The sequence below is a fragment of the Gallus gallus genome, chromosome 1 (genome assembly GCF_016699485.2).
Source record: "Gallus gallus isolate bGalGal1 chromosome 1, bGalGal1.mat.broiler.GRCg7b, whole genome shotgun sequence".
Lineage (NCBI taxonomy): Eukaryota > Metazoa > Chordata > Aves > Galliformes > Phasianidae > Gallus > Gallus gallus.
The window spans coordinates 185,729,260-185,754,335 of NC_052532.1; the positions used below are offsets into that span (position 1 = coordinate 185,729,260).

Below are 25,076 nucleotides of genomic sequence, written 5' to 3' on the forward strand. Positions count from 1 at the left end.
TACTGTGTCCAGTTTTGGGTCCCTCACTGTAAGAAAGATATCGAGGCCCTGGAGCGTGTCCAGAGGAGGGCAACAAAGCTGGTGAGGGGTCTGGAGCACAGGCCTTATGAAGAGCAGCTGAAGGAGCTGGGATTGTTCAGTCTGGAGAAGAGGAGGCTCAGGGGACACCTTATTGCTCTCTATAACTACCTGAAGGGAGGTTGTAGTGAGCTGGGGGTCAGCCTCTTCTCTCGTAGGACTAGAGGGAATGGCTTCAAGCTGTGCCAGGGAAGGTTCAGGCCGGACATCAGGAAAGACTACTTCTCTGAAAGGGTGGTCAGGCACTGGAATGGGCTGCCCAGAGAGGTGGTGGAGTCACCGAGCCTGGTGGCGTTCAAAGAGCGTTTGGATGTTGTGCTGAGAGACATGGTTTAGCGAGAACCATTGGTGAAGGGCAAATGGTTGGACTGGATGATCCTGTGGGTCTTTTCCAACCTTAGCGATTCTACGATTCTATGAATATACTTCAGAATGCAGCTAGAGGTACAAAAGCTCTTGACTGTTAAGTTTTTACTTCGCAGGAAAAACGACTTCAATATTTACAGACTTTTACAATAACATAAATTCATTTTAAGTTAAATGTTGAAAATTTAAAAAGTTGTCTTCTTCATAAGAAGAAACCACCTGAGAATCGGAGATACTTTGACACATTCCATGAGAAAGTCATGCTGAAGCTTAAAGGTTTTTGTCAGCTTTGAGTAGAATTCGATAACAAAATTGTTATGCCCACATATTGAACCACGCATATAATACCATATTTAACAGTTTCCTCTCCTATATACACATTTAACGAAATGGGTTTTATGCCAGCAACAGATTGCAGTTATCTTGCTGTTAAAGACCCAATCTGAATCCAAGTGTGGATTTGAAAACAGACTACGAACATTTGTACCTGCTCACATCAATAACAACAACAACAACAAAAAAAAGCAGCTCAAGAATTCACAAGCAGGCTCTACAAGAAGTGCATATTTATGTGTAAGTGTATGCCTTTTCACTGCAGAAGCAGTTCTCCTAACAGGTCACAGCTGGTGCTGCAGACAGCATTATTCAGTAGCCCTTGCAGTTGAGGGAGAGTAAGTTCATGTTATCCACACCTCTTGCTGTATCGGGAAGTAAAAGGTCCTTACACCTCTTGTCTGAATGGGATACAAAGGTGGGGAAAGTCTGAGAGAAGCACCAATCCCTGAATGAATACTTTAAATACTATTTTAAAATGTAAAATGAACTGTGAAATGTAAGGGAGGGAGAAGGACTGAAAATGAATCTATAGATTCCAATTTTCTCAAAAAGGACATTAGTGAGATTTAGAGCAGCTGACATTCTCAGAGGTGCTTTGAAAAATGATACCCATCATTCTGGACATAATTTAAAATCATTACAGGCTTTCCCCTCAATCTCACATAGCTATAATGTAAACAAGCTTTTAAACAATGGCAGTAGGAACAGTTGATGAAATGAAGACTCAAACACTGTTCTTCCAGTTCTGTGATTAATTATCTAAATAGTTCAAGCAGTTAACTCATGAGGCATTTCAGCTCAGAAGCACCTTCATGCCAAAGAAGTCATGCATAGCAGAAAGTCACAAAGTACAGAGCTTGCAACTTTGTCAAGGTTCTTTTCATTTAAAGAGAAATGTGATTTTTTTTTTTTCCCCAACACTATCATGTATTTAAAACCCAAGAATTCCATTTGTGGTTCCCACTGAACTGACACAGAGGATTCCCCTGACCTCAGCTAGTATGTAAACAAACAGCAAATACTTCAAATAAAGACACTGTAATGTTATGAAGAGCTATGGCACAAGAAAAGCTGATTTGTAACGTCTATTCTGCATCCAAATATAATTCCAATTTATCTTGGTGAAAGATTGCCCTATAGGCTTCCAGACAGCTAAAATAAGCAAGTTGAGTTTGATCATGTTCTGAAAGCATTCTGAAAACCCTATTAAGTCCAAACATCTTCCTCTTGAAACTGCAGCCGCTCTGGCAAATACCTACCTATAGCTTACTTAACATGGGTCATTTTGGCACTAAAAAACAGGTACTCGTATATGACATTAAACGTCTGCTTTGCCTACCTGAGCCAAATGGACCTTCTTCAAGGCATGACTTCCTCTGAGATGCGCCTTTTCAAGCTGCTCTCTTCTCTCCCTCTCTGCCTCTTCGTGTAGCTCCTTCAAACGCTTCACCTCCTCTTCGGCTGCCAACCGAGCATCTGGCTGGCAGACAATAACTAGTTTAGTCCACCGAGTTCTTCTGGTAGTTTAGAGTGTACTTAATAAGAAGTAAGTAATTCTGTAGCAAAAACACTCAGGATTTACAAAAAAAAGCATACAGTACGATATGAACTGCCTTCAAAAACTTTACAGCATTCAGTTGCAAGCAGGACCAAACAATACTTATACACATGAAAAAAAAAAGCAAATGTACACATTTTAGAAGGGTCAGGTATCAAAGTATTCTGGTTTCAAACTCCACTAGAGACAATCATTCATCCATTTTTTATTGCGGTGATTATTTTTCCTACAATACCAGGTAAGAACAAATAATGCCATCAATATCACAGATTTACTACTTGTACGTTTAAAGGTTTCAAATAAGAAAAGATCTGAAATGTTTCCATTCTCATTTGAGAAACCAGAAAAACATCTGCAAGTTTTAAGTAAGTACATCTTTTACTTCTCCAGCTCCTCCTCTTCTTCTGATCTAACTTTGACCTGGGATTGTACTGTAAACCTGAGTAAACCTTATTTGGCAAAGCTCTATTCAGGATTCTTTTTCCCAAATCAGACTTTTGCAAGTTTAAGCTGTTGACTGCATGAACATCTGAGCAGGAATGTGAAGTAAAGACAATGAGCACACAGCTAAAAGAGAAGAGAAAAAAGCAGGGCAAGGACAACAATTAATTTAGCATAGGCTTTAAAATGGAAACCTATTTGCTAACGTGATATCCAGATATGGAATGCAGTACAAAGAAAGAAACGTGGAAGTGTATATCACAAACACTTGGGAATTAATCACCTGTTCTGCACTCATTTCTCTGTCCGCATAAGGTTCTGAAATGTGATAACGTGTAACAGAAAATTTGCCAGCACCACGGGCCTTCATTGCAGCAATCTTTTTCACTTCCAGATTCTAGAAAGAAAAGTACAAATAAGCCATAGAGAACAGCTTCCTCTGGCAAAGCAGCTAAATGAAAGAAAAAATGAGCTCCGCACTTAAATTAGTATCAAAAGAAAGCAAAAAAATAAAAACAAACAGAAAATTATCTCCAGAAAACATTGTCGTTTCAATCTTTACATACACTTAATAATAATTAAAAAAATCATATCAGCATAAAGAATACTTAGAAAGCCTAATAACTATCAGCACACAACAAACTTCTCCACAAAAGTTGGCATTCATCATGGAGCTTTACCTTCCTCTTTCAAGAGCATCAGCTTAATTCAGAAGTGCCTGGGTTTTAACGCTCTAATACACATCCCACACAACAGCTGCCATATCCACCTGCATACAGGGCAACCTCAGATCCACAGTATAATTACACATAATGGTAAAATAATCTTTCTCAAGTACAGACTTTGTATATAGAACTCAGAGTCCACTATGTTCAGTTTATTAGACAACCAGGAAAAAGAGCATTTTCCATAACCTCGCTGATAAGTGTTTACACAGACAGCACCAAGAATTCTTTTAAATAAGTTTTAGGTATACAACTACATGTCAACTCTTTCAGACATTCTGATCACTGAGGAACCAGATCTCCTCTTATTTGGCCCAGACTGATGTTGTCAGTGGGAAAGAAACAAGGTAACTTCACAAGGAATAACCTCAAACACTTTCTAACACTCCTTTACAACACTTGCTTTAATCCACACGGAGTCAACTTCCATAGTAAGACAATGCTGGGCAGCAAATAAGATGATCTGCACAGGAGTATGCAGTAAAGGATACAAATCAAGGTACGTAAGTATTCCTTCCCTTAATCATTCTAAAAACAGTGAGGATCAGACCTTACTCAGTTTCTCCAGATGCATCAGTTCCCCTATCTTTCAAGACACAAACCTGTGCCTCATGTGCTGAGTGGAGATGGGAAAAAGCTCTCATTACAGTGGCTCTGAGAGAGACTAGATTAATCTTTCTTTAGTAAATACCCAAATCCTTTATTTTCTTGTCTGCAGTCTGAATATTACTGAATCTGATGGTCTGAAAGGTCACAACATGTTAGACAACAAAGTCTATATTAACAAATTCTGTATTAAAAGAGTTCTGTTAGTAAATTTACGTCAAAAGTTAATGACACGAGAAAAAAGCACAATGTTCTCTCTGTAGTTCAGATCTGCAGTTCTACTGTGACTTCTATATGTATTCAGAATATAACTGAAGTCAAAAGAAGCACGAAGGAGATGCAAAGTCATTCCCCTAAAAGGTACAGCACAATAAAAGCATGGCTTTTAGCCCCAAGTTATTATTTTTCTATCAAAATTCAAGAGCTTACCACACTTTTTGTATTCATCGAAAGAAACAGAAGAAAGAAAACAATAAACACAGCAAATAAGGCAGAAGAAAGCAAAACACAACACTTACTGCTGAGCATGCTGATCTAGCAGATGGCAACCCTGCCAGCACAATCCTTACGGTCCCTTCCAACCCAAGCCATTCTGTGACACTGTGCCATTATGGCAGACAACAGAGGTTGTGTGCATACTGGGATAGACCAGCACAGAGTTTAAGACCACTACAACTTTTAAATGAAAATGAAATTATGATGATGTTCAAAGCACACATCAACCATAAAAACATCTCCCAACTAAGAGAAATAAAATCCACACAAACAAGAGATAAGAAAACAAAGCAAGTATCGAAAATTGGAAGTCTGTTAATACATAATTCATTAACTTTCTTGATTATTACTGAACCACTCTCCTTACAGTATGAAAATAGCATTTCAGATACCCCACTGTGAGGAGTCAGACCAGTGAAGCATTGTATTGATATGGCATCCTGAAATTATGCACTATCTCACCACAGATACATACTTCAAGAGGATGTGGCAGAGGAGGTGGCAGGCTTGCAACTCTGGCTGCTCTTTCTCTTTCTACATCCAGAGCGTGCTTACGTGCATCTATTCGTCTGGCAAATAAAGGAAGAGAGAAAGAAAATGATTCAAGAACCAATGACAGCACTGTGCAAAATAATAGGCAAATGAAAAAATCTGATCAGTTAGTTCATTTAACTGCTAAGGATGAGCAAGCACATGGAAGTGTCAACAGAACTGAAAGACAGCACTGAAAAAATTAACCTCTTGAAGTAATGCAAAAAATATTAATAACATACACGTTTCTTGAAATCAAAGCGAAATCTCACTTTGCACTTCAGTTTTCAGAATGCTCCACATCGCTGCCACGTATTTTAATTGCTCAACTGTGTACAAAGCTAAGTATTAAATCAGTAGGTGTCAGCTCTACTCAAGCTCGACCATCCCCAAAAGTACACAGTTCATTTTTCATGCCAGCTCAGGTTCACTGTGTCAAATGCAACAGGTCCTTTTTTCAAGTGAGTAACTTTCCATGCTGGCTGACCTGAGAACACATTGCTACCTGTCACTGAATAGCTGCCAGCCAACAATGTGCACTGAACGCAGTGAGGTGAAAGGCTGCCTGGCCACGGAGATAGATCAGGTCTGCCTGTATACCTGGCATTTCAACCTTGGATGTAAAACTACAAATGTTACCAAAACTCCTAAGTCTGTCCACAAGCTTGAATACATTAACCCATAATATTTCAAAACTTAACAGCTCCAAACATTAGGAATTTTGCCTTTCACTGTGTAACACCACTGAAGTTCACTCTGTGCTTAATGAAACTAAATAGCTGTTGCATACCGGGCTTGTTCACGAAGTAATATCTCTTTTTGCAACTTCTGCTCTTTCAGGGCTTTCTTATGTCTCTTCTCTGCTCTTTGCTTCCTTTCCTCCGCTTGCTTTGCCAGGGCTTCTAAATCAGGTTCCTTAACAATAAGGAGATTGCAAGCATTTAATACACAATTTTATTTATGTCTCGTACTATCAGTATCAAGTTCAAAATTAAATACTGTAGTACAAATCAGAAGCGTGAAACTCTTCCTCACTGTATTAGAGTAAAAATTCTCTAAATAATCACCTTTTCTTCTCTGCTATCTTCCTTATTCTCTTCTTGTCTACTGCCAACAGCAGAAAACTTGCCTCAGCCAATGTAACCAAATACTGATATGGAAATCTTAGCATCCCTCTTAATCTCCTCGTAACAACAGTAATATAAACACATCTGCACATCTTAGTAATGCTGATTAATCTGTAAAGATAAAGCACCTTACTATCTCTTGGCCATTAATTAAAACAATTACGTATCAGTGCAAATCTATGGATTTTTACCCAGCAACCTCAGCAGTCCCTCAAACTGAGTCTACACAGATAGAATTTTGAAACAAAGATAGTTTCGTTTACAGCTGCAGAATGGAAAAGCAACACAGTCTGCAGTCTGTGCAAAAGTCTCTGAAGCCCTTCACAATACCTATGGCTGAAGGTCTAAAGAAGTGAAGAAAAAAAATGAAATCTGTCTTCTTAAGCATAAAAAAGAATACTCTAGATGGTAGAGACAAAAGGTTAGGCAGTAACTGGCACATCTGAGACAACGACTCACCATGTGCAGTTTAGTCAAGTACCATGGTTAACTAACACACACTATCATGTTAACAAAGGTTAGATCGTATATACATAATTCAGGAGTTTGCACAGCAAAAGCTGCAGCAGATTGGTCTGCTGGAACATTTCATTTTCCAATCACAAAAAGTTGTACAAAACTCCTGGAAAAAAGTATATACAAAACCTACAGACTCAAACAGGCTTCTAAAAATAATTCAATGGGTTATCCACGTCCAAACGGAGAACTAAGGATCTCCAACCAGCAACAGTGTTGCTCTAAATCTTTCCCAATAAAAAGACACATTCCTTCTCACCAAGCATGGTTTCATGGATAAATATCTGCAAGAGTAAACATTTCATTCTTTCAGAACGGTCTCTTCACTCCTCAGATATTATGACTCCAAGATGAGGAATATTAAAACAAACACACACAAAACAATAAACCAACCAAGAAACAGGCAATCTCAGTACTTCTAGAACATCAAGTATTTCTATGACAATAACATTAAGCTGTTTACTTACATTCTCCTTGGCTTGTCGGTGACCCTCACCAACAGCTCTTAAGCTTGATAAAAATAGTTTTTCCAAAGCCTTCATCTTCTCCTCTTGTGCTTTCTGCCATTCAGCTCTCAGTGCCTCCTCTAACTGATGTAGTTTCTCTGCCCTCCTCTGCTTTACTCTCTGTCTTATCTGCAAGGATATATACTTCTGTTGCTCTCTAACCTGTAGAAATAGAATGCATGTTTTGTCAGTAACATAAGAGGGTGCAGTATGTTTTTTAACAAATATTTCCATAACATGCTCTACTTTTATATCTTTCCACTCATCTACTTTCACATTAAAAATCTATCCAGAAAACGCCTTAAATTTGCTATTAGCCTTTTCCAAAATGAATAATATATTCTAAATTTAATCTTCATTAAAACTTTAAAGTGAATGAGCAACATACAGCTGACATACAAAATGCAAAAAGGGCCTGGAACAACCTTCTTGCCAAAACTACAATGCAATAACTTAAGGACTTCTTACAATATAACATACCCTAAAGGAACTTGAAACTGTACTGCTCAATTAAAGCTTGCTTACTAAGTTTGTTCTCCACATTACTTTGTCAGTAAAACTCTCTTCTCTGAACAGAAGTACATGCAAGAAAAAAGACATCTTAGAGAATGTTAGTATATACTATTTTTGAAGGTAGGAAAGACTGGGACAGCTTGTACAGAACAGTACAGAGGAAGGCTGGGGAAGGAAAGAAATATTAAAAAAAGAAAAGGAAAAATAGCCTTGTGCCCTAACAGCAGCACAGCATAACAAAAGTGAAGAAAAATAAGACAATGAACAGGCACTTAATTCTTAAAGGAGCAATATTTAAAGTATCAAAAGCTGTGACATTATAACAATTCAGTTGAATAAGTAGAAAGCCATTCAGTTCTGTATTTGCCTCAGCTGGCTTATTTGTGCTCCGCTATGTGTAACATCAGAAGAGGAGAGATCTGCATGCTGACTGCCAACAAATAAACCATCAAACCACAGCACAGTTGGCAGGGAAGCAGTAGATCTGGAACAGAGGCCCATGTGGACATAACAAACTGAGAAGGTACCCACAGTAGAAATACAAATATACTTGTAAATATGTAAATAACCATGGGAATGGAAAATAATTCAGAAGCTAAATATAAGCCTAATATTATCACAGTGAAGATGCTAGCTTATATGAAATAAACCTTATCTTCCATTCTGAAACAGACAACTTGCAAAAATGGAAGCATACTTGCTGCAGCCTCAGCTTTCTTCTTCTGTCATACTCTTCTTTCAGAAGCATGGTTTCTTCATTAGGACTAAGCCTCAGTTTCCCAACTTTTGACGCTTTCCTCTTCATCTTCGGAAACACAGAATGATCAGTTTCTATAGGATAATGGACAACAGAGATTTGGGTATAAGTGACATAAGATAGCTATAGGAAAAAAAACAACACATTGCCATAATCTTATAAAACTATCAAGGTACTAGGAATATGAGCTACAACTGTTCATGCCTGTTCCATTTGCATCCAATAGCTCTGCCAGCCACAAAAGGCAGTTCTATGAACTATTCTGTCATACAATCTTCCATAGGGAACCTGCTTTACAAGGGGAGGTGAACTTCATGATCCCCAAAAGTCCCTCCTAACTCCTATGGTTCAGTGACTCTATATAGCAAACACCGCAACAGTATCACTTTCACAATGTATGCCATGGACTAAAAAGTCACACCTGAAAGTGAGTAACAAGCACTGATACACCCCTTGGAAGCCAAAAAGTTACCACAACACACATCCATCGCACAGTTAAAGCGGGCTGGTCATGTCTTACATTGACTTATACTGAAATATTAGCATAACAATAGTGAGATGTAAGAATCAGAGACTGTTCACATAGCCGACTGCAGCCCGAAGTTTTCAAGGTCAGTACAGGATAAACAGAGACAAAAAGTTGCAGTTCCTGCCAGCTGCCCCTTATTCAGCTGCTGAGGTACAAATCCAAAGTTTCACAGAATCACAGGGGTTAGGAGGGACCTCTGGAGATCACTGATTCCACCTCACTGCTAAAGCAGGTTCCCTACAGCAGGTTGCACAGTGAAGTGTCCAGATGGGTCATGAATATCTGCAGAGGAGACTCCACCACCTCCCTGGGCAGCTTGCTCCAGTGCTCCATCACCCTCAAAGTAAAGAAGTTCTTCATGCTTACATGGAACTTCCTGTGTTCCAGCTTTAGCCCATTTCCCCTTGTCCTGTTACCACAACTGCAAAGAGCCTCACCCCATCCACTTGACTCCTGCCCTTTAGGTATTTACAAACAGTGATACTATCTCCTCTCAGCCTTCCCCAGGCAGAAGAGCCCCAGACCATTCAGCCTTTCCTTGTACAGGAGATGCTCCAAGCCCATCATCACTTTTGCAGCCTTCCTCTGGACACTCTCTACAGTTTCTCTGCCTTTCTTGAACTGGGGAGCCCAGCACCGGACACCACTCCAAATGTGGCCTCACCAGGGCAGAGTAGAAGGTAAGCATCATCTCCCTCAGCCTGCTGGCCAAGCTCTTTTTCATGTACCCCAGGATACATTTGCCTTGGCTGCCAGGGCACAGTGCTGGCTCATAGCCCACCAGAACACCCACATCCTTCTCCTCAGAGCTCTGTTCCAGCAGATCAGCCCCCAGACCGCGGGTGTTCAACCCCCTGGCTTGCCTGGGCCTCATCGAGTAAAGAGGAATTGAACTGTGCTGTATATACATAAGTTGCTCCAAAACCAATACCTCCTGTTTATTTCCACAGAAACTACAACCGATAGAAAGAGCACAATAACACTATTTGATAGAGCAAATTCTCATCTACAAAACACTATTTTTCAACACCATTCAACACCACCATTAACTGTATTTTCGTCAGCGATCAACAAGAGCCTGCATGCCACGCTCATAAAAACCTGCATGAGTAGAGGTGACCCACTGTTGCCACTGCTGAAATGCACCAACCAATGCCTCACTGTGCTCACACCCACTGTTTGGTCTCCATGAATGGTTCAGCAAGCACCAATGAATGCCAATGGATGCCATATTTTCCACATGGAGGAATTCAGTGACACACCTTCTGACTTCCATGTCAGACACTATTTTGTCAGACTGCTCCTCTGCTGCCATCTGTCACACAGCAACAAAATGTAAAGGGATACCGACAGGAAGGTTCAGCCTCTACTGCCATCCTACCAACATCTGCCTCTGACATCATGGGCCAAAAGAGAAAACACAGAGAGAGGAACAGAATCATAAAGCTAGAGGGATATCTGACTGTGTGAAATGAACGCATCAGTCTTGTTCAATGGAAGCACCTGCAATTCTTAGAGTGCTCTCCAGGTGCTCATCAGAGAATTCTGATGGCATTTTACTCTTCCTCTACTTCACCTCTGACAACAGTCTGCAAATGCACGTGCTGACAAAAAGGAACGACACGAATGAAGTGTGGCTGTGAAGAACAATTTTCTCTGGTAAGAAAGGTCTTAATGAAGTCTGGTAAAGAGACACGATCAAATCGTTGAGTTGAACATCTGACTGTAACTCCATACGCTCCGTTTGAAAATCTGCAGCTCGTGTATTTATATCAACTGAAAACGGTGCCGCAAACATAAATCGATGATTTTTTTTGACAATCCACCACCTGCACAGCCCTGGCTGAGCAGAAAGCTGCGGGGAAGCACGCAGCAGACCGAACTAAGGCAGGCTGCTCGCGAACGCTGCCCTGCAGAGCCCCCAAACGCCGCCCGCCCCTCAGCCCCTCAGCCCGAGCCCTCCTTCAGGGCCGCAAAACTTCAGGGTTAACGGGAAACCCAACCCCCGCCAGAGAGCCCTGCCTGGAACCCTCTCGGTCACCTGAAGCCGGGGACAAGGCGGCTGGAGAGAACCGACGAGGAGAGGAAAGAAAAGAAACGCACCGAAGAGCCGAGCCCGGCCGGACCCCACACGGCCTCAGGGCCCAACGGCCCACAGCTCCCGCCTCCCGCGATACCGCCAGCGGCCAATCAGCGCGAACGCGGCGGGAAACCGAGAGCCCCAGCGGGCTTCTAGCTCTGCGCGTGCGCAATGCGCCCTCTCCGCCTCCCGCTCGCCGACCCTCTGTGAGGGATGCCGGTGCGCATGCGCCGTGACGCGGCGCGTTCCGCCGCGCAGCGCCTCCCCCGGGCTTGAGGTGCTGTGTTGGCGTTTAGCGGCTCCGTGTTGCCAGGGGGGTTCCGTGTGTGACACTGTGTGTCTTGGCTGGGCCCGAAGGGGCAGGTGTGAGCACCGCACTGCCATGGGCTGGTTGCCCGCACCAGCTCAGGCTGCCCAGGGCCCATCCAGCCTGGCTTTGAGCACCTCAGGGCTGGGGCACAGCTCTCTGGGTAGCTGTGCCAGGGCCTCATCACCTCTGAGTAAAGAATTCCCCCTAACATCTATTCTGAATCCCCCCTCTTTTAGTTTAAAGTCATTTTCTTAACCCTGCTCTCCCTAATAAAGAGTCTTTCCCTATCTATGCTTTAGGATCCCTTTAAATGCTAGTGCAAAATATGACTGCTTCCTACAGCAGTTTTCCCTAGAGACAGGAAAAAGTAACTTTTTACTACCAGCTAACCAGCGTAGTAACCTGCTGCACTGGGCCCTACAAGAGCAAAGTGAGAACGGCTAGGATTACTTCATAAAACTTAGGTGGTGTTGGTGTGTGTGGACGCATGGCTGTGCATGAAACACACAATTACGGGACTGCAAAACAAAAGACATAAGCTTAGAATCATTAAGGTTGGAAAAGACTGCTAAGATCACCACATCCAACCATCAGCCCACCATGCCCACACACCTCGTCCCTCAGTGCTGCATCTCCACAGCTCTTGAAGACCTCCAGGGATGGTGATTCCACCATCTCTGGACAGCCTGTTCCAAATAGGAATAGGAATTCCAAGTCGCTTAGAATTGAATAAGCACAGCACTTATATATGCTTTTTTTCCCCGTCTTCTGTATTTTAGTGCTGAATTGCCTTCTTATTCAAAGACTTCTGTGCTATGGGATCATTTAGGGAGATGATTTGCTTTCTATGAAGCAACTTGCTGCAAACTGCTGCCTGTAATAGCTGGTTACAAAGTTAATACCTGATTGTACCTTAAAGACAGCCAGATGTTTCACAGTATGCATACTGAATACATTAAACTTAAGCAGTGTCCTTCCAAATATATTTTCCAGTCTCCTTATTGGATTTTTTTGTCCTTCAGCATTTTCATTTGCAGTGCTCTCCACAATAACAGCTCTTCTAAATAGCTTTATCCTGCAGGTCAGCAGGTAAAAAAAAAATTGAAGTCAGTCTATTAAGAGAGTAAATGAGATTATAGATTTTATAGCCCTCTTATAAGATGTGAAAGAGGTCAAATATATGCTCTAGAAAAAAAAGTTATGAAACCTACGTGTACTGGATAAGAACTTTATTTCAAAGGTGTTTTCTAGTCAACATACTACAGAATAATTTCTGCTGCCCCTTAATTTTCATACATATACTTAAAAACAGAGATATGTATAAAAATAGCAGCTATTTTAATATGGTATTGCTTTCCATGTTTTAATACACCTGTTTGAATTACAGTATTACAGGCCTGTGTTAATTCTTTCCTCTTAGGCAGTAGGTGTGTTCCTTTTATAAAAGCTGTGCAGTGATGCAGTGATACGGGCAGCTGGGCACATATGAAAATGGAGATAGGAGTTCCCACGCAGTTCAACAACAAGTCATATTTCACCTATGGGTAAAGAAATGTACTTAGAAGAGTTATGTACAGATTTTCAAAGTAGTTAGAGGGAAATCTGAATTTATTTTCAAGACAGTCTGTCAGCTATCTTGGAACGTGGCTTTGAAGACCAAGACCATGCATACTTCCATACTGCAGAGAACACGTGTTTGACCAACGTATGAACCACCACGAGAGATGCTGGCACAGACACGTTGTCTTGGTATGCTGTATTTCTGGATCTAAGATCAATCTGAGAGAACAGATTCCCTGCTCATGGGTATGGTGAGTAGACCAGCACAGATTTATCTGTTATTGCCACACAGGGGTGCTTGCTTCTTTCTGTGTTAGGAATTCTTTGCTGGCTGCTGTATCCCTCACTCTTACTGGGGAAGGATGGTCTTTGCAGGCTTTTCTGCCTTTTTAGCAGAAAAGGTTTTCTGAGATCTGCTAATGGAACAGTACAACCACCTGACAGCTCACCCTCGGCAGGACTTGGCACTCTGTAAGAATTCAGTGTTCTCCTTGATAAACTCTGAAGGAAGAGCTTTAAAGAAAGTGTCATATTCAGACACTACTCCCCCTCACACCCCACCTCATTAGACTGTAATGCAGTTTTTTGTTTCTTGTCTCCTTCTTGCTGATTACTGAAGTATCTGAATAAAATAAGAGCTTCACTCAGTTTGAATTGGCTATTCTCTGCATCCAGCGTTCCTCAGTGTCACATAGCATATTATCCTATGCTCTTAAATGTTTCCCTATGGTTCATTTTGTTTTGATCTGTGATTACTTCTGTCATGCTGTTTCATCTTTTTTAGCACTTAACAATGAATATCTAAGTATCGTGACCACCTGGAACTAAAAGGATGTGGTTTTACAAAGGTTTGCAATCCTTCGGTTAATACAATCTCAAAATCACAATATATTTTTGTTAAACAGTTTGAATTAAGTGCAATTTTTATATGTAAGCCTTGCAAAGAGAGATGGTTCCTAACAAGAAGAAAAAGCTGATCTTCATTTTAGAGACTGACTAATATAGTGTGTGCAGCCCATGCAGGCACAGCCTACAATAGTCTCTGCCCGAGACTGATTTTGAAATAAATTTTCTTGACAGTTGAGGAAGAATAACTTTCATTATTATGCTCCTTGTCATGTAAGAGAGGCTGCAGAGCTACACATTCTAGTGCCATACTAAGAACAGTGCCTGTATAGATTCCCCATATACAGTTTCTAGTCATTAGAAAGATGCTACAGGCTAAAAGAAAACTAAATAAAACAAAAGCCACTACTATTTCTTCAACCTAAACTAGCTTGCTTTATACTATTCACCTTCTCTGTTTGATTGCTTATGTTTGTTATACATAGGAAGACTAGCAAAGGGAATCAGGAACTGGCAGTGGATAGTGCCTTTTGGCATGAATTCTCCCTTGGCACTGTCCAACAGATTAAGCGTATATTGAAAAGTGTCTGCTGAAGTTTTCACAAGTCTCATGTTCTCTCAGAAGACCATCCAAAGGCTGTATTGTAAGCAATAAAATTAATGTAAGAACATTTTGAAGGCTTGAGGTCAACAAACTGCCAAAGGTTCTGGATGATATTAAAGGAAAAAGAGGGGTAAATGTTCAGCTTTGGCCAATTTAATAAGTGATGAAAGGATTCAATCAGAATACCTTTGAATGTCTCAGTAGTCATTTACACATAAGTCAATGAAAGCTGTGTGCTAGGTGCTCCATTTCCCAGCTGCTGGTTTCTGCCATCACTGGCACCTTCCACCATCACTGGCTGAAATGCAGAGTGAGATACAGAATATGGGTTCCTCTCAAAAATGTACCTGTCATTATCCTCAGATATCCATTAAAGTACCATGATATTCTTTATGAAATACCAACAAAATGTTCATGGAGAAAAGAGTGGATCCCGGTTTGATCAAGGCCCTCACAGCCTGAATCAAACAGACTATATGATCAGACAGACCTGCAATATACCAACTTACCATCCTATCACAAATTATCTTTGATGTTTTCTTTAGTAGAAAGAAACTGATTCTGCAGATGGAGTCATTAAAAGGCTTTATGGAAGGAATATGTCTCAAAGAGAACTTTAAAAAGTTGAGCTTGGTAAAGAAAAATCTACACGGCGTGAGAACAGATTTGCACCAGGATGAGAGACTTGGAAAAAAACTGTTCAGTTTTCTGGGAGATTATGGATTTTAGTGCACGTATTCTCAGCTCAGTCTCTTAGGGCTTAATCTGATAAATGCAACTGAGCTCCAGAATTCTGATCTTGATAAGCCTTCTTAACAAAACTTCTAGATTTGCTTTTACATGCTCACAGAATCACAGAATGGCCCAGGTTGGAAGGGACCTCAAAGATCATGAAGCTCCAACCCTCCCCCCCCCCCCACCACAGGCAGGACTGCCAAACTCCATATTAATGCGAGACCAGGCTGCCCAGGGCCCCATCCAACCTGGCCCTTAACACCTCCAGGGACGGGCCCACCACAACCTCTCAGGGCATCCCGTTCCAGCACCTCACCACTCTCTTGGTAAAGAACTTCCCCCTGACGTCCAACCTAAATCTTCCATCTTTCAACTTCAAACCGTTTCCCTTTGTCCTGCTGTTATCTACTCTTGTAAAAGAATTGACTCTCCTCCTGTTTATTGTCTCCCTTTAGGTACTGAAAGGCTGCAATGAGGTCACCCCACAGCCTTCTCTTCTCCTGGCTGAACAAGCCCAGCTCCCTCAGCCTGTCTTCAAAGGGGAGGAGCTCCAGCCCTCTGATCATCTTTGTGGCCCTCCTCTGGACCCTCTCCAACAGCTCTCTGTTTTTCTTGTATTGGGGGCCCCAGGCCTGGATGCAGTACTCCAGATGGGGCCTCACAAGAGCAGAGTAGAGAGGTACAATCACCTCCCTGTCCTGGCTGGCCACCTCTTTTCTGATGGAGCCTAGGATACCATTTGCTTTCCAAGCTGCAAGAGCACACTGCTGGCTCATGAAGTTTTTCATCCACCAGGACCCCCAGGTCCTTCTCTGCAGGGCTACTTTCAAGGACTGCTCCTTCCGGTCTGTATATACGCCTGGGATTACTCCAGCCCAGCAGAACACACTCAAGCAGTGCTGAACCACTCTTTTGTTGGGCAGAAGAGATGATTAGAGACAAGACCTCCCATCTTCCATGTTTTTTTTTCTGAACAACCTGATTTCAGACTCAGCTGCTCAATCTCTCTATGGCAAAATGAATAGTGATTTTTATTTTTTTTTTTGGAAGAGTGGCATGGTTTCATAGGAAGAGGCAGACAATCCTCACCAGCTTCCTTTCCTAGAAAGAGATATACCTGATGGTTAGAACACCTTTGTGAGACCTGGTTCTGAGCTGCATGGAAAAACATTCGCTCTGCTCCCTCTGCAAGGGCTGTAATCACCAAAATGCTTTTCCTACAGTCTGCTCCTGTTAGGGGGGAAAAAAAGAGCGCTGACCAACTTTTTTAATGAAGATGTGAATTTCTGTATTTAGTAGCTAACTGAGGTTGACCCATTCTGAAAAACATCTTCCTACAGGTGTGCAAGGGAGGATTGAAGGTGTATTCCTTGTGATAGTAGTTTCTATCAAGTAGTGCCAGGTAGCTGCAGCTTTGACTTTAAGTGGCTGCTTGTAAGTGTTCTGACATCCTTGGCCCATACCTTGAGTGCCCAGTCATGCCTAGGAGCTGCACGGGAAACCGATGTACCAACCCATGTGATCCTACATCAGCCGTAGAACTGGAGGCTTCTACTGAAACAAGAGCTTTGTTTCTGATAATAAAGTAACAATGAAATCATTAAAGGGGACAGAAGCAGTAATGGAGAGAGACAAGGGCAGCAGTATTATTTGCCCCAGTAACGTCCTTGGCAAAGGAAAACCATTCTTTCCCACTGGCCCAATAACATTACTTCAGTCTGCATCCTTAAGTGATTGTTGCTCATCTAGAATTTTATTGCTGTCCCTTTTAGAGGATAGTTTAATTTTTTACGTTTATAGATGCAAAGTAATAGCCTTAGATTTACATAGAGCTAATTTCTTTCTTTGTGAGTGGGTTCTGTAGGATGTGTGCAATTAAGGTTCAGTGGGAGGATACAGGAAACATGATTAATGGATCAAAGAGACACCATCTAAGGGAAATGCATATAATGCCAAGGGAGATAATGCTCCATTTCATAATAGTTATGCAAATATGCCAAATGTTGGAGAATTCAATTAATATTTGACAAATAGATATTCTGTGACGCAGGGTAAACACACTGAGGAACAAATAAAGCCCTATTGCATGCCATCTATCAGCTTCCTTTCACACAGACTGGGTTGGCTGGTCAGACAGCTCATTCCACTGCAGGTAGCAAAGAGCAGCTAGGCATGAATCAGTGCCAGACAGTGTTATATTTTGGATGAAGGAGAATGACCAAGGTTAAATTTTATGCACACAGGGCCAATCAGCACTTGTCATTGTGTGTAGGTCTATTGCTCAGTCCTCTGCTCAAAGCTAGATTATACACCACATTAAATAAATGTTGTTTTGTGATAAATGAGACAGAATTATACAACATCAGCCTTCCTAGCAGCAAGGCCACACTGCTGGCTGATGTTCAAGTTGGTGCCCACCAGAACCTCCAGGCCCTTTTCTGCAGAACAGCTTTCCAGCTGGGTGTACTCCACACGTTCTGGTGCCCAGGGTTGTCGCTCCCCAGATGCTGGACTGCAGTTCTTGTTGAACTTCAAGAGGTTCCTGCCTGCCTACCTCTTCAGCATGTCAAGGTTTCTCATGATGTCTGCACAGCCCTCTGGTGAACCAACCACTCCTCCCACTTCTGTGTCATGTCTGGGTTTACGGAGGGTGCACTCTATTCTACCCCCTTCGTCCAGATCATTAATGAAGATGTTAAACAGGACTGGATCCAGTATTGACCGGTGGGGTACTTTGCTTGTTACTGGCGCAGACTTTTTTGTGCCACTGTCTAGTGCTGGACATTCAACCAGTTTTCAATCCTCAGTTTTTCATTTTTTTTTCTGAATAATTATGATGCAGAAAAAGACAACTTTTGAGAATTTGGTCATGAACCAGCAGTGTGCCCAGGTGGCCAAGAAGGCCAATGGTATCCTGGCTTGTATCAGAAGTAGTGCAGCCAGCAGGAGCAGGGAGGTGATCATCCCTCTGTACTCAGCACTGGTGAGGCTGCACCTCGAGTGCTGTGTTCACTTTTGGGTCCCTCACTGTAAGAAAGACATTGAGGCCCTGGAGCGTGTGCAGAGAAGGACAACAAAGCTGTGAGGGACTGGGAACATGAGTCTTATGGGGAGTGGCTGAGGGAACTGGGATTGTTCAGTCTGGAGGAGAGGAGGCTCAGGGGAGACCTTATTGCTCTCTACAAGTGCCTGAAAGGAGATTATGGCAAGATGGGGGTCAGCCTCTTCTCTTGCTTAACTAGTGATAGGACTAGAGGGAATGGCCTCAAGTTGCTCCAAGGAGGCTGAGGTTGGATATTAGGAAAAATTTCTTCTCTGAAAGAGTGGTTAGGACCTGGAATGGGCTGCCCAGGGAAGTGGTGGAGTCACTGTCCCTGGAGGTGTTGAAGAAACACTGTGATGTTGTACTAAGGAACATTATTTAGTGAGGAAACACTGTGTTAGGTGGACAATTGGACTGGATGATCTTGGAGATCTTTTCCAACCTCGGTGATTTCGTGATTCTGTGATTCTATAACTGTAAGCAGTGCATATATAGGTGCTCTTGATCTCACCTGTGCATCATTTAAGTGTCTATTTTGTCTTTGCTTTTGACTGTAGGGAAAGATATAAGCTATACTTTGTACTTTGAGACATGTTCGATCGTTTTGATTCACTCTGGTCAAGTCACAAGCTCTTGAGAAATCCTCACCTCTTCTGCTAAGCCATCTATTGAAATCAGACATCATACATTTCCATAAGCGTTGATGGTTTCCCAAGTTTATGATTTTTTTAACAAGCAGTTTTGCTGTGATCTTTGAGTTACTGCTTCTAATAGATGATTTCCCTGTTGTCAGGGCTGATTCTGTTCTCAAAATGTATTAACCTAACCCAAATGCACACTTTAGTTAAATGCATCCTGGCAGACATCCACCACTGGAATCAAGTAATGAACACCACTGAGTATTTTTCTAATTGGACATAAAATTGATAATTGTATCATACAATTCTTTACTATACAGTATGTCCAATTAGGTATAATGAGCTCTTTTTCAGGACAAGTTGGCTAAACCAGAGCTATTGCTGGTTTATAGAGGCTACAGGAAAAATCACTTGATTAATTTACTTCCAGAATTAAATCATTATAGGAAATTCTGTGGCTTCTTTTTCTTTTATCATGTGAATATGCAAGCACCTGATTTGGGAAATAGAATCTCTTCCCAGTGTGTAACTTCCAGTGTTTGTTGTAATACCTTTGTTTCTTACCGCCGATATTTTTGCGACAAAGCATGTTGTAGCTTAGCTTTCTTAGGTCTTGTTGATGAAACCACTCTAAGAAGTCTGATGATGTGGAACCGGTAGCAATGCCGCTGTCACAGCATAATTGTACGAGCCAGCTGAGATCCTGTTTAAATATTGTCATTTGGAAGGAAAAAAGGAGATCCAAACACTTAAGACAGTGATTCACGAGGAGGGGCTCTCTAATGAGGGGATGGAATTTTATGTAGCACCCTTACGGTTGTTTGGCAGGCCAGCTTTTCCATGGCAATAGCAGCAATGGGAGCAGCTTTGTGAGATGGCCTCTGGAGATGGTGGCCTCACTCCCACTCTGCTCTTCCCTGTGTGGTCTTCCCACACACCATTCTCCAGCCACTTTGTTCTGACAATGAATTTGTCCAAGGCATCACTTTCCACACTTGCAAAATAGGAATAATACAGCTAGTTTTTGTAAAATGCAGTGAGAACTGAAGTGCCGAGTGTTGTTATTGCAGTTTCCTTTGCTCCCAGTTACTTTGTGACAGTTTCACAATGTCAACTCTTTACAAGTGTAGTTAATGGCAGCACAGAGGGAAATGGTTTTAAGTTGAAGGAGGGAAGATTTAGGTTGGATATCAGGGGGAAGTTCTTTATTAGGGGAGTGCTGAGGTGCTGGAATGGGCTGCCCAGAGAGGTTGTGGATGCTCTGTGCCTGGAGGTGTTCAAGGCCAGGTTGGACGGGGCCCTGGGCAGCCTGGTCTAGTATTAAATGTGGAGGTTGGTGGCCCTGCCTGTGGTGGGGGGCGTTGGAGCTTCATGATCCTTGAAGTCGTTTCCAACCCAAGCCATTCTATGATTCTGTGGTTCTATGATCACTTTGTGAATTGCTAGTTCCGAGGTATTCAGAATTAAATCTATGTTCCAGTTTGCATTGGATAGGTATATGCCAAGCCTTTCATGTCTGGTACCCTCACTACTTCTTACACAGATGGTTCTTGTTTATATACAGAAATAACAAGACAGAAAAATGTTCAAAGCATTGCCTGAAAGCTGCAGGTCACTTCTGGCAATCATTAATTTTCAGACCACTGTTTTGCCCGTGTGTATTTTATTCCTCCTCACCGCTTATATATAACAACAAATCGCTTTGCGGAATGAGAGCTGCTGATTCTAAACTGAGGACGTTCTCTTTGACTTGTCACAAATGAACAGCACACTGGAGGACGTACGCACAGTTTACACTTAGTAATGTTTTGCTGTTCGTTTATTTACATGCACCTGGGGGCTTTCCCAGTGTAACAGGCCGTACTTCTTTTCATAATGAGAGCAGTCATGGACCTTAAAGCTCATCAAGTCCAACCACGACCTAACCATACTACCCCACCTCTAACAGCCCCATGCTAAATCATATCCCTGAGCACCACATCCAAACGGTTTTGAAACACATCCAGGGATGGTGATTATGGTGATGGTAAATAGCACGTTTATCCCTTTAACCGGGGCCATCTGAAAACAAACAGCGACAGAAGCAGAATCTTACACTGTTCTACCACTTTGTGCCTAGAAACAATTGCCCTGTGTCGAGCTTTGCATCCTATGGAAATAAATGAAGAAGAGATTATTTTTTATGAAATTCTATGTGACCAGCAATGTGAATGTTATTTTCTAGGTAAATTTAACAGCAGGGAGGAATAATGGCCTTCTGAAGATTGCCAATGAGCAAAGAATGTGAGTTAAAAGCCTTTTTATATGCAAATACTTTATTATGGGGTTTTTTTATTATTATTATTTTTTTCGGTTTTTGAAAGCAAAAGCACAATGGGACATCAGTTACTTTCATTTACATATGAATACCCAGAATTCACTTTCAATTTGCAGCTATTCCAGGGCCCCCGTACTGCCTGACAGCATTTGAGGCCCGGAGTGAAGTGGGAGTGTATGGACTCCTCGAGGCTGAGTGCAGAAATGTGTGATGGGTCCACGCTTTTCTGCAAAAATTGAAAACCCTTTTTTTGCAAAATATGTGTTCATTTCCGAGTAAGTGGTGGCAACTGCATTAGTTGTGAGGCGGTACAACTTGAAAACACAAATACAACTCTCATGTTTTCTGCTTTATTTCTAAGGTATGCATTCTAAAAATGGTTAGCTGTCAGCTGTTGTTTACTCACTGCGGGTTTGGGAACTAGGGCTCAAATCCAGCCTTACGCTGAGGATCAGGACTGAGATTCAAAACAGGTTTAAGACCTACACCTTAATTTCCATGTTTGAGTGGTGCTCTCTGGCTGAACGGGCAATGACTGCGCAGGGCAGTCCCCTTGTTGTGGCTGAGTCATTCCGTAAGTGCTCACATTCCTTCTTGAAATTAGGTAAGAGGCTTAAAGAAGGTGACTGTAACCAAATTTTGAGTAATTGAGATGAAATAATACTGAATCTGCAGGCAGAAAAACTGCTTTTATGCATCAGAGCCAACATTAGGGCCAGTTTGTATGTAATGATTCATTGACACCACTGACACTGCACAGATGTAAATTTGTGTGGAAGCTCCTCTGCTAAGATTAATATTCCAACTGGGTTTGATACTCTTGACATTTAAGTTCTGAAAATCTAAATTAGGTGAGATATTAGGAAGAAGTTTTTCACCCAGAGGGTGGTGACGCACTGGAACAGGTTGCCCAAGGAGGCTGTGGATGCCCCATCCCTGCAGGCATTCAAGGCCAGGCTGGATGTGGCTCTGGGCAGCCTGGTCTGGTGGTTGGCGACCCTGCACATAGCAGGGGGGTTGAAACTCCATGATCATTGTGGTCCTTTTCAACCCAGGCCATTCTATGATTCAATGATAAAACACTTACTTATTCAGAAATTGTTTCTCACGTGAAACTCCTTCCAAGGGTAAAAGTCAACAAGAAAACCAATTAAGCTGAAGTTGCCAAGGCCAACTCTGAGTCAGAAAATTAAATCTGTCCAGATTTCTGCAGAACTCCAGAGACTGTTGTCCATTTCCTGAACTTCGCATAGGACAATCAGAGATTGAGAAAGCTCCACGAATCGTAAAAATCAAATGTATCATTTAAGAGTGTTTGCATTGATTGTTTATTGTGGCTTATGCAAGTAATAATTTACTGTAAAGTTGCGAAAGAACAATTCAGTAATAACTAGTACTCAGAACCTCAACTTGTAAAGGCAGTTTGGAAAATACTTATCACTGTTTCATTATTGCCATCATCCACAAGTGCTGCTCTCCTTTCTCTGTCAGAGATGGCTCTTTCCTAATACAACTTACCCTCAGGTGGGATCTATATTTGTCTCATGTGGCAGCACTTGAATGCAGGAGAGTTGTTGGTGGGCCTAACATTCTGTATGGGAAACTTCCTTTGTAAACAGTGGTAACAACCTTGCTATATGACGAATTAGAAAGTCTTTGGATTTCCTGGACCTTGAACTGTTTTAGCCAAATAGCCAAGAAGGTAAATTCTATCTCAGTGGCTGATGCTTGCTTATTCACCTTTATTTTTAATTAGTTGGAGTAGTAGAAAACAATGAGTCTTAGATGATAAAAACTGAGATATATAGAGAATGAGGTATGTTCTTCCTTAAGGAAAATCAGTGATTTACCTGTGGATTTTTGGTCTTACATGGTGGGGATGTGACTCCATGCTGCTCTGTCCCTTCTCTGCCTTCTCCCCTGCACTGAAGACATCAGCTGAGCACCCCACACCACAGAATATTCTGTCTCAGGCTCAGATAGCACCAGATATGTGCTGTGATAACTTACCTGGGGTTACGTTCACCCTAACTTTGAAGCACTCAGGCTCCTGTTAAGCTTGCTTCTTAGCAGAGGTTTGTCATAATGTAAAATGGCAGGTCAGTCTGGGCTGTGGTAGGATCAGCCAGTGCTCACCTAGCGTGTAGGCTCCTGATGCCTTCAGAATTGTGCTCTCCTGATTGTCATTGTGGCTTTCAAAAGCACAGAGCAGGAACTGAGGAAAACACACGCTGCCAAGGTGAGTTTCCTTACAGGATCTGTCTTACAAATTCCTTAGGAAACATACTATCAAGTGTTCAAAGACAAGACAACTACTGCAGTAGCAGCCAAATGAATGGCCCCAAATTTAGGGTTTTTTAGGTTATAATAATGCTTCCAGTTCAGAAATAAGAATTTTTACCTCTCTTCTCTTCAAAGAGACCTATGGCTGCTGTGGCAGCACCGAAATCCAAGAATGTGGATCTGACCTCCAGCTCTTCCACAAGCTTTTGTTTTGCACTTAGGCAAACAAGCACTGCCCCAACTCCTTCTGCAGTCAATGGTAACAACTCCAGTTGACAGCTTGGTGTGGGCCCTTATACCCTCACAACACATACCCATTTGAGCAGGCAGCAGTCATTGATATTACCAGACAAAAAGAGTGTGACATGGATGTATTTCCAAACAAAAGAGTTACGAGCTAGTTGAAAATGCATTGTATTCATTTTCTTTAAAGCTAATGAGCAGCGTGATCCAATAATAATTTTCTCTTATGCTTTTCATAAAGCTTTTAGGGCATTTCATAATCAATTAACAGCTCAAACACGTCGTCATTACAGAATATTTTGCAATAATCCATTAGGAATTAATGTAGAGGGAGCGTTCCATCACCGCTGAACAAACTGCTATCCAGCTAGGATCCATGCCAGCAGATGGGCTCTGCATTTCCTAACAAAGACAGGATATGCTCTGCAAGCATATTGCTGGCACTTGTTCTCCTCCCCAACACCTGCATTTCTGGTGGTTCTTATTTAGCCTTTTCTCGTTCTTCTGGTGAGATTAATAAAATCCAGGCTTGCTGTGCTGCGTTACCTTCAATTCAAATAGTTAGGCCTTGATGGATCATAGAAAATGTGCTATGGAGTGGTTATATATCTGGAATGCAAATAAGTCCCTGAAGTGGCTTCATATATTTCTGAAGTCTTTCTTAACAACTCTATGAATGTCTTTTAAATATCCTTTCGCCGCCTCTTCCTCAATCTTCCTGTTTTTTTTTTTCCATTTAATAGAACTAGTTGTATCCCTGCCTCCTTGCATCAATCTCAGCAACAGAGGGAGATACACCTGTGTGGGCTCTTCCCAGCTGTTGCCAGATGCAGCAATCGAGTGCCTGGCTCTCAAGGCACTTAGAGCAGCAGTAGTACCTTGTATTGCAGACAGGTCTGGCTCTAAATTCAAGCTTGCACCTGAACAGATCCCTCGTCTGGCAAGAGCAGGCTATTCCTTCCCAATGCCAGCTCATTCGTGGCTTACGGGCTTGTCTTCTGCCCAGCAACAGTTTGCTCCTTCCTATCTGCAGCAACAGTTTAATGTAAGCATCTTACCCTGAGATCAGCAGCGGGAGCTTACAGCGTGATTTGCAAGGAAAAAAGCTCTACAAAGATTAAAACGCCTTTAGATGTCTGACACTGAGGCCCCATACTGACAGCATCACACGACATGCAACTTTAAAGCAGTTTAAGCAAGGCATGTTTTTGTTTTACAAAGGCAGCATACAGTCTATTATTAATATTTTGCACGAGAGACGTGGCAGTTTCCCCACTGCTATGCCAGACAATACAATTTGATTGCTTCTGCCTCTTGTCAGGCCTCCAACTGT

At 42.0% G+C, this 25,076-nt stretch overlaps 1 protein-coding gene and 1 long non-coding RNA gene across 2 annotated transcripts in view; one reads left to right on the top strand and one right to left on the bottom strand.

Moving 5' to 3' along the window:
• Window positions 1–11,250, bottom strand: part of CEP295 (centrosomal protein 295) — a 39,712-nt gene extending 28,462 nt beyond the window's left edge. Inside the window, exons 1-7 of the mRNA XM_004938870.5 lie at window positions 11,126–11,250; window positions 8,496–8,629; window positions 7,247–7,447; window positions 5,927–6,051; window positions 5,081–5,174; window positions 3,063–3,176; window positions 2,120–2,260 (exon numbers count right to left, since the gene is read on the bottom strand). Of these exons, the coding sequence (XP_004938927.2) occupies window positions 2,120–2,260; window positions 3,063–3,176; window positions 5,081–5,174; window positions 5,927–6,051; window positions 7,247–7,447; window positions 8,496–8,603 (783 nt within the window). The 5' untranslated portion in view covers window positions 8,604–8,629; window positions 11,126–11,250. The remainder of the gene's footprint in view (window positions 1–2,119; window positions 2,261–3,062; window positions 3,177–5,080; window positions 5,175–5,926; window positions 6,052–7,246; window positions 7,448–8,495; window positions 8,630–11,125) is intronic.
• A 143-nt stretch (window positions 11,251–11,393) lies between these two features.
• Window positions 11,394–22,180, top strand: LOC121109453. Its single transcript, XR_005850196.2, has 3 exons — window positions 11,394–13,285; window positions 21,125–21,183; window positions 21,334–22,180. It is a non-coding gene; the product is annotated as an uncharacterized LOC121109453 (long non-coding RNA).
• The last annotated feature ends 2,896 nt before the right edge of the window (window positions 22,181–25,076 follow it).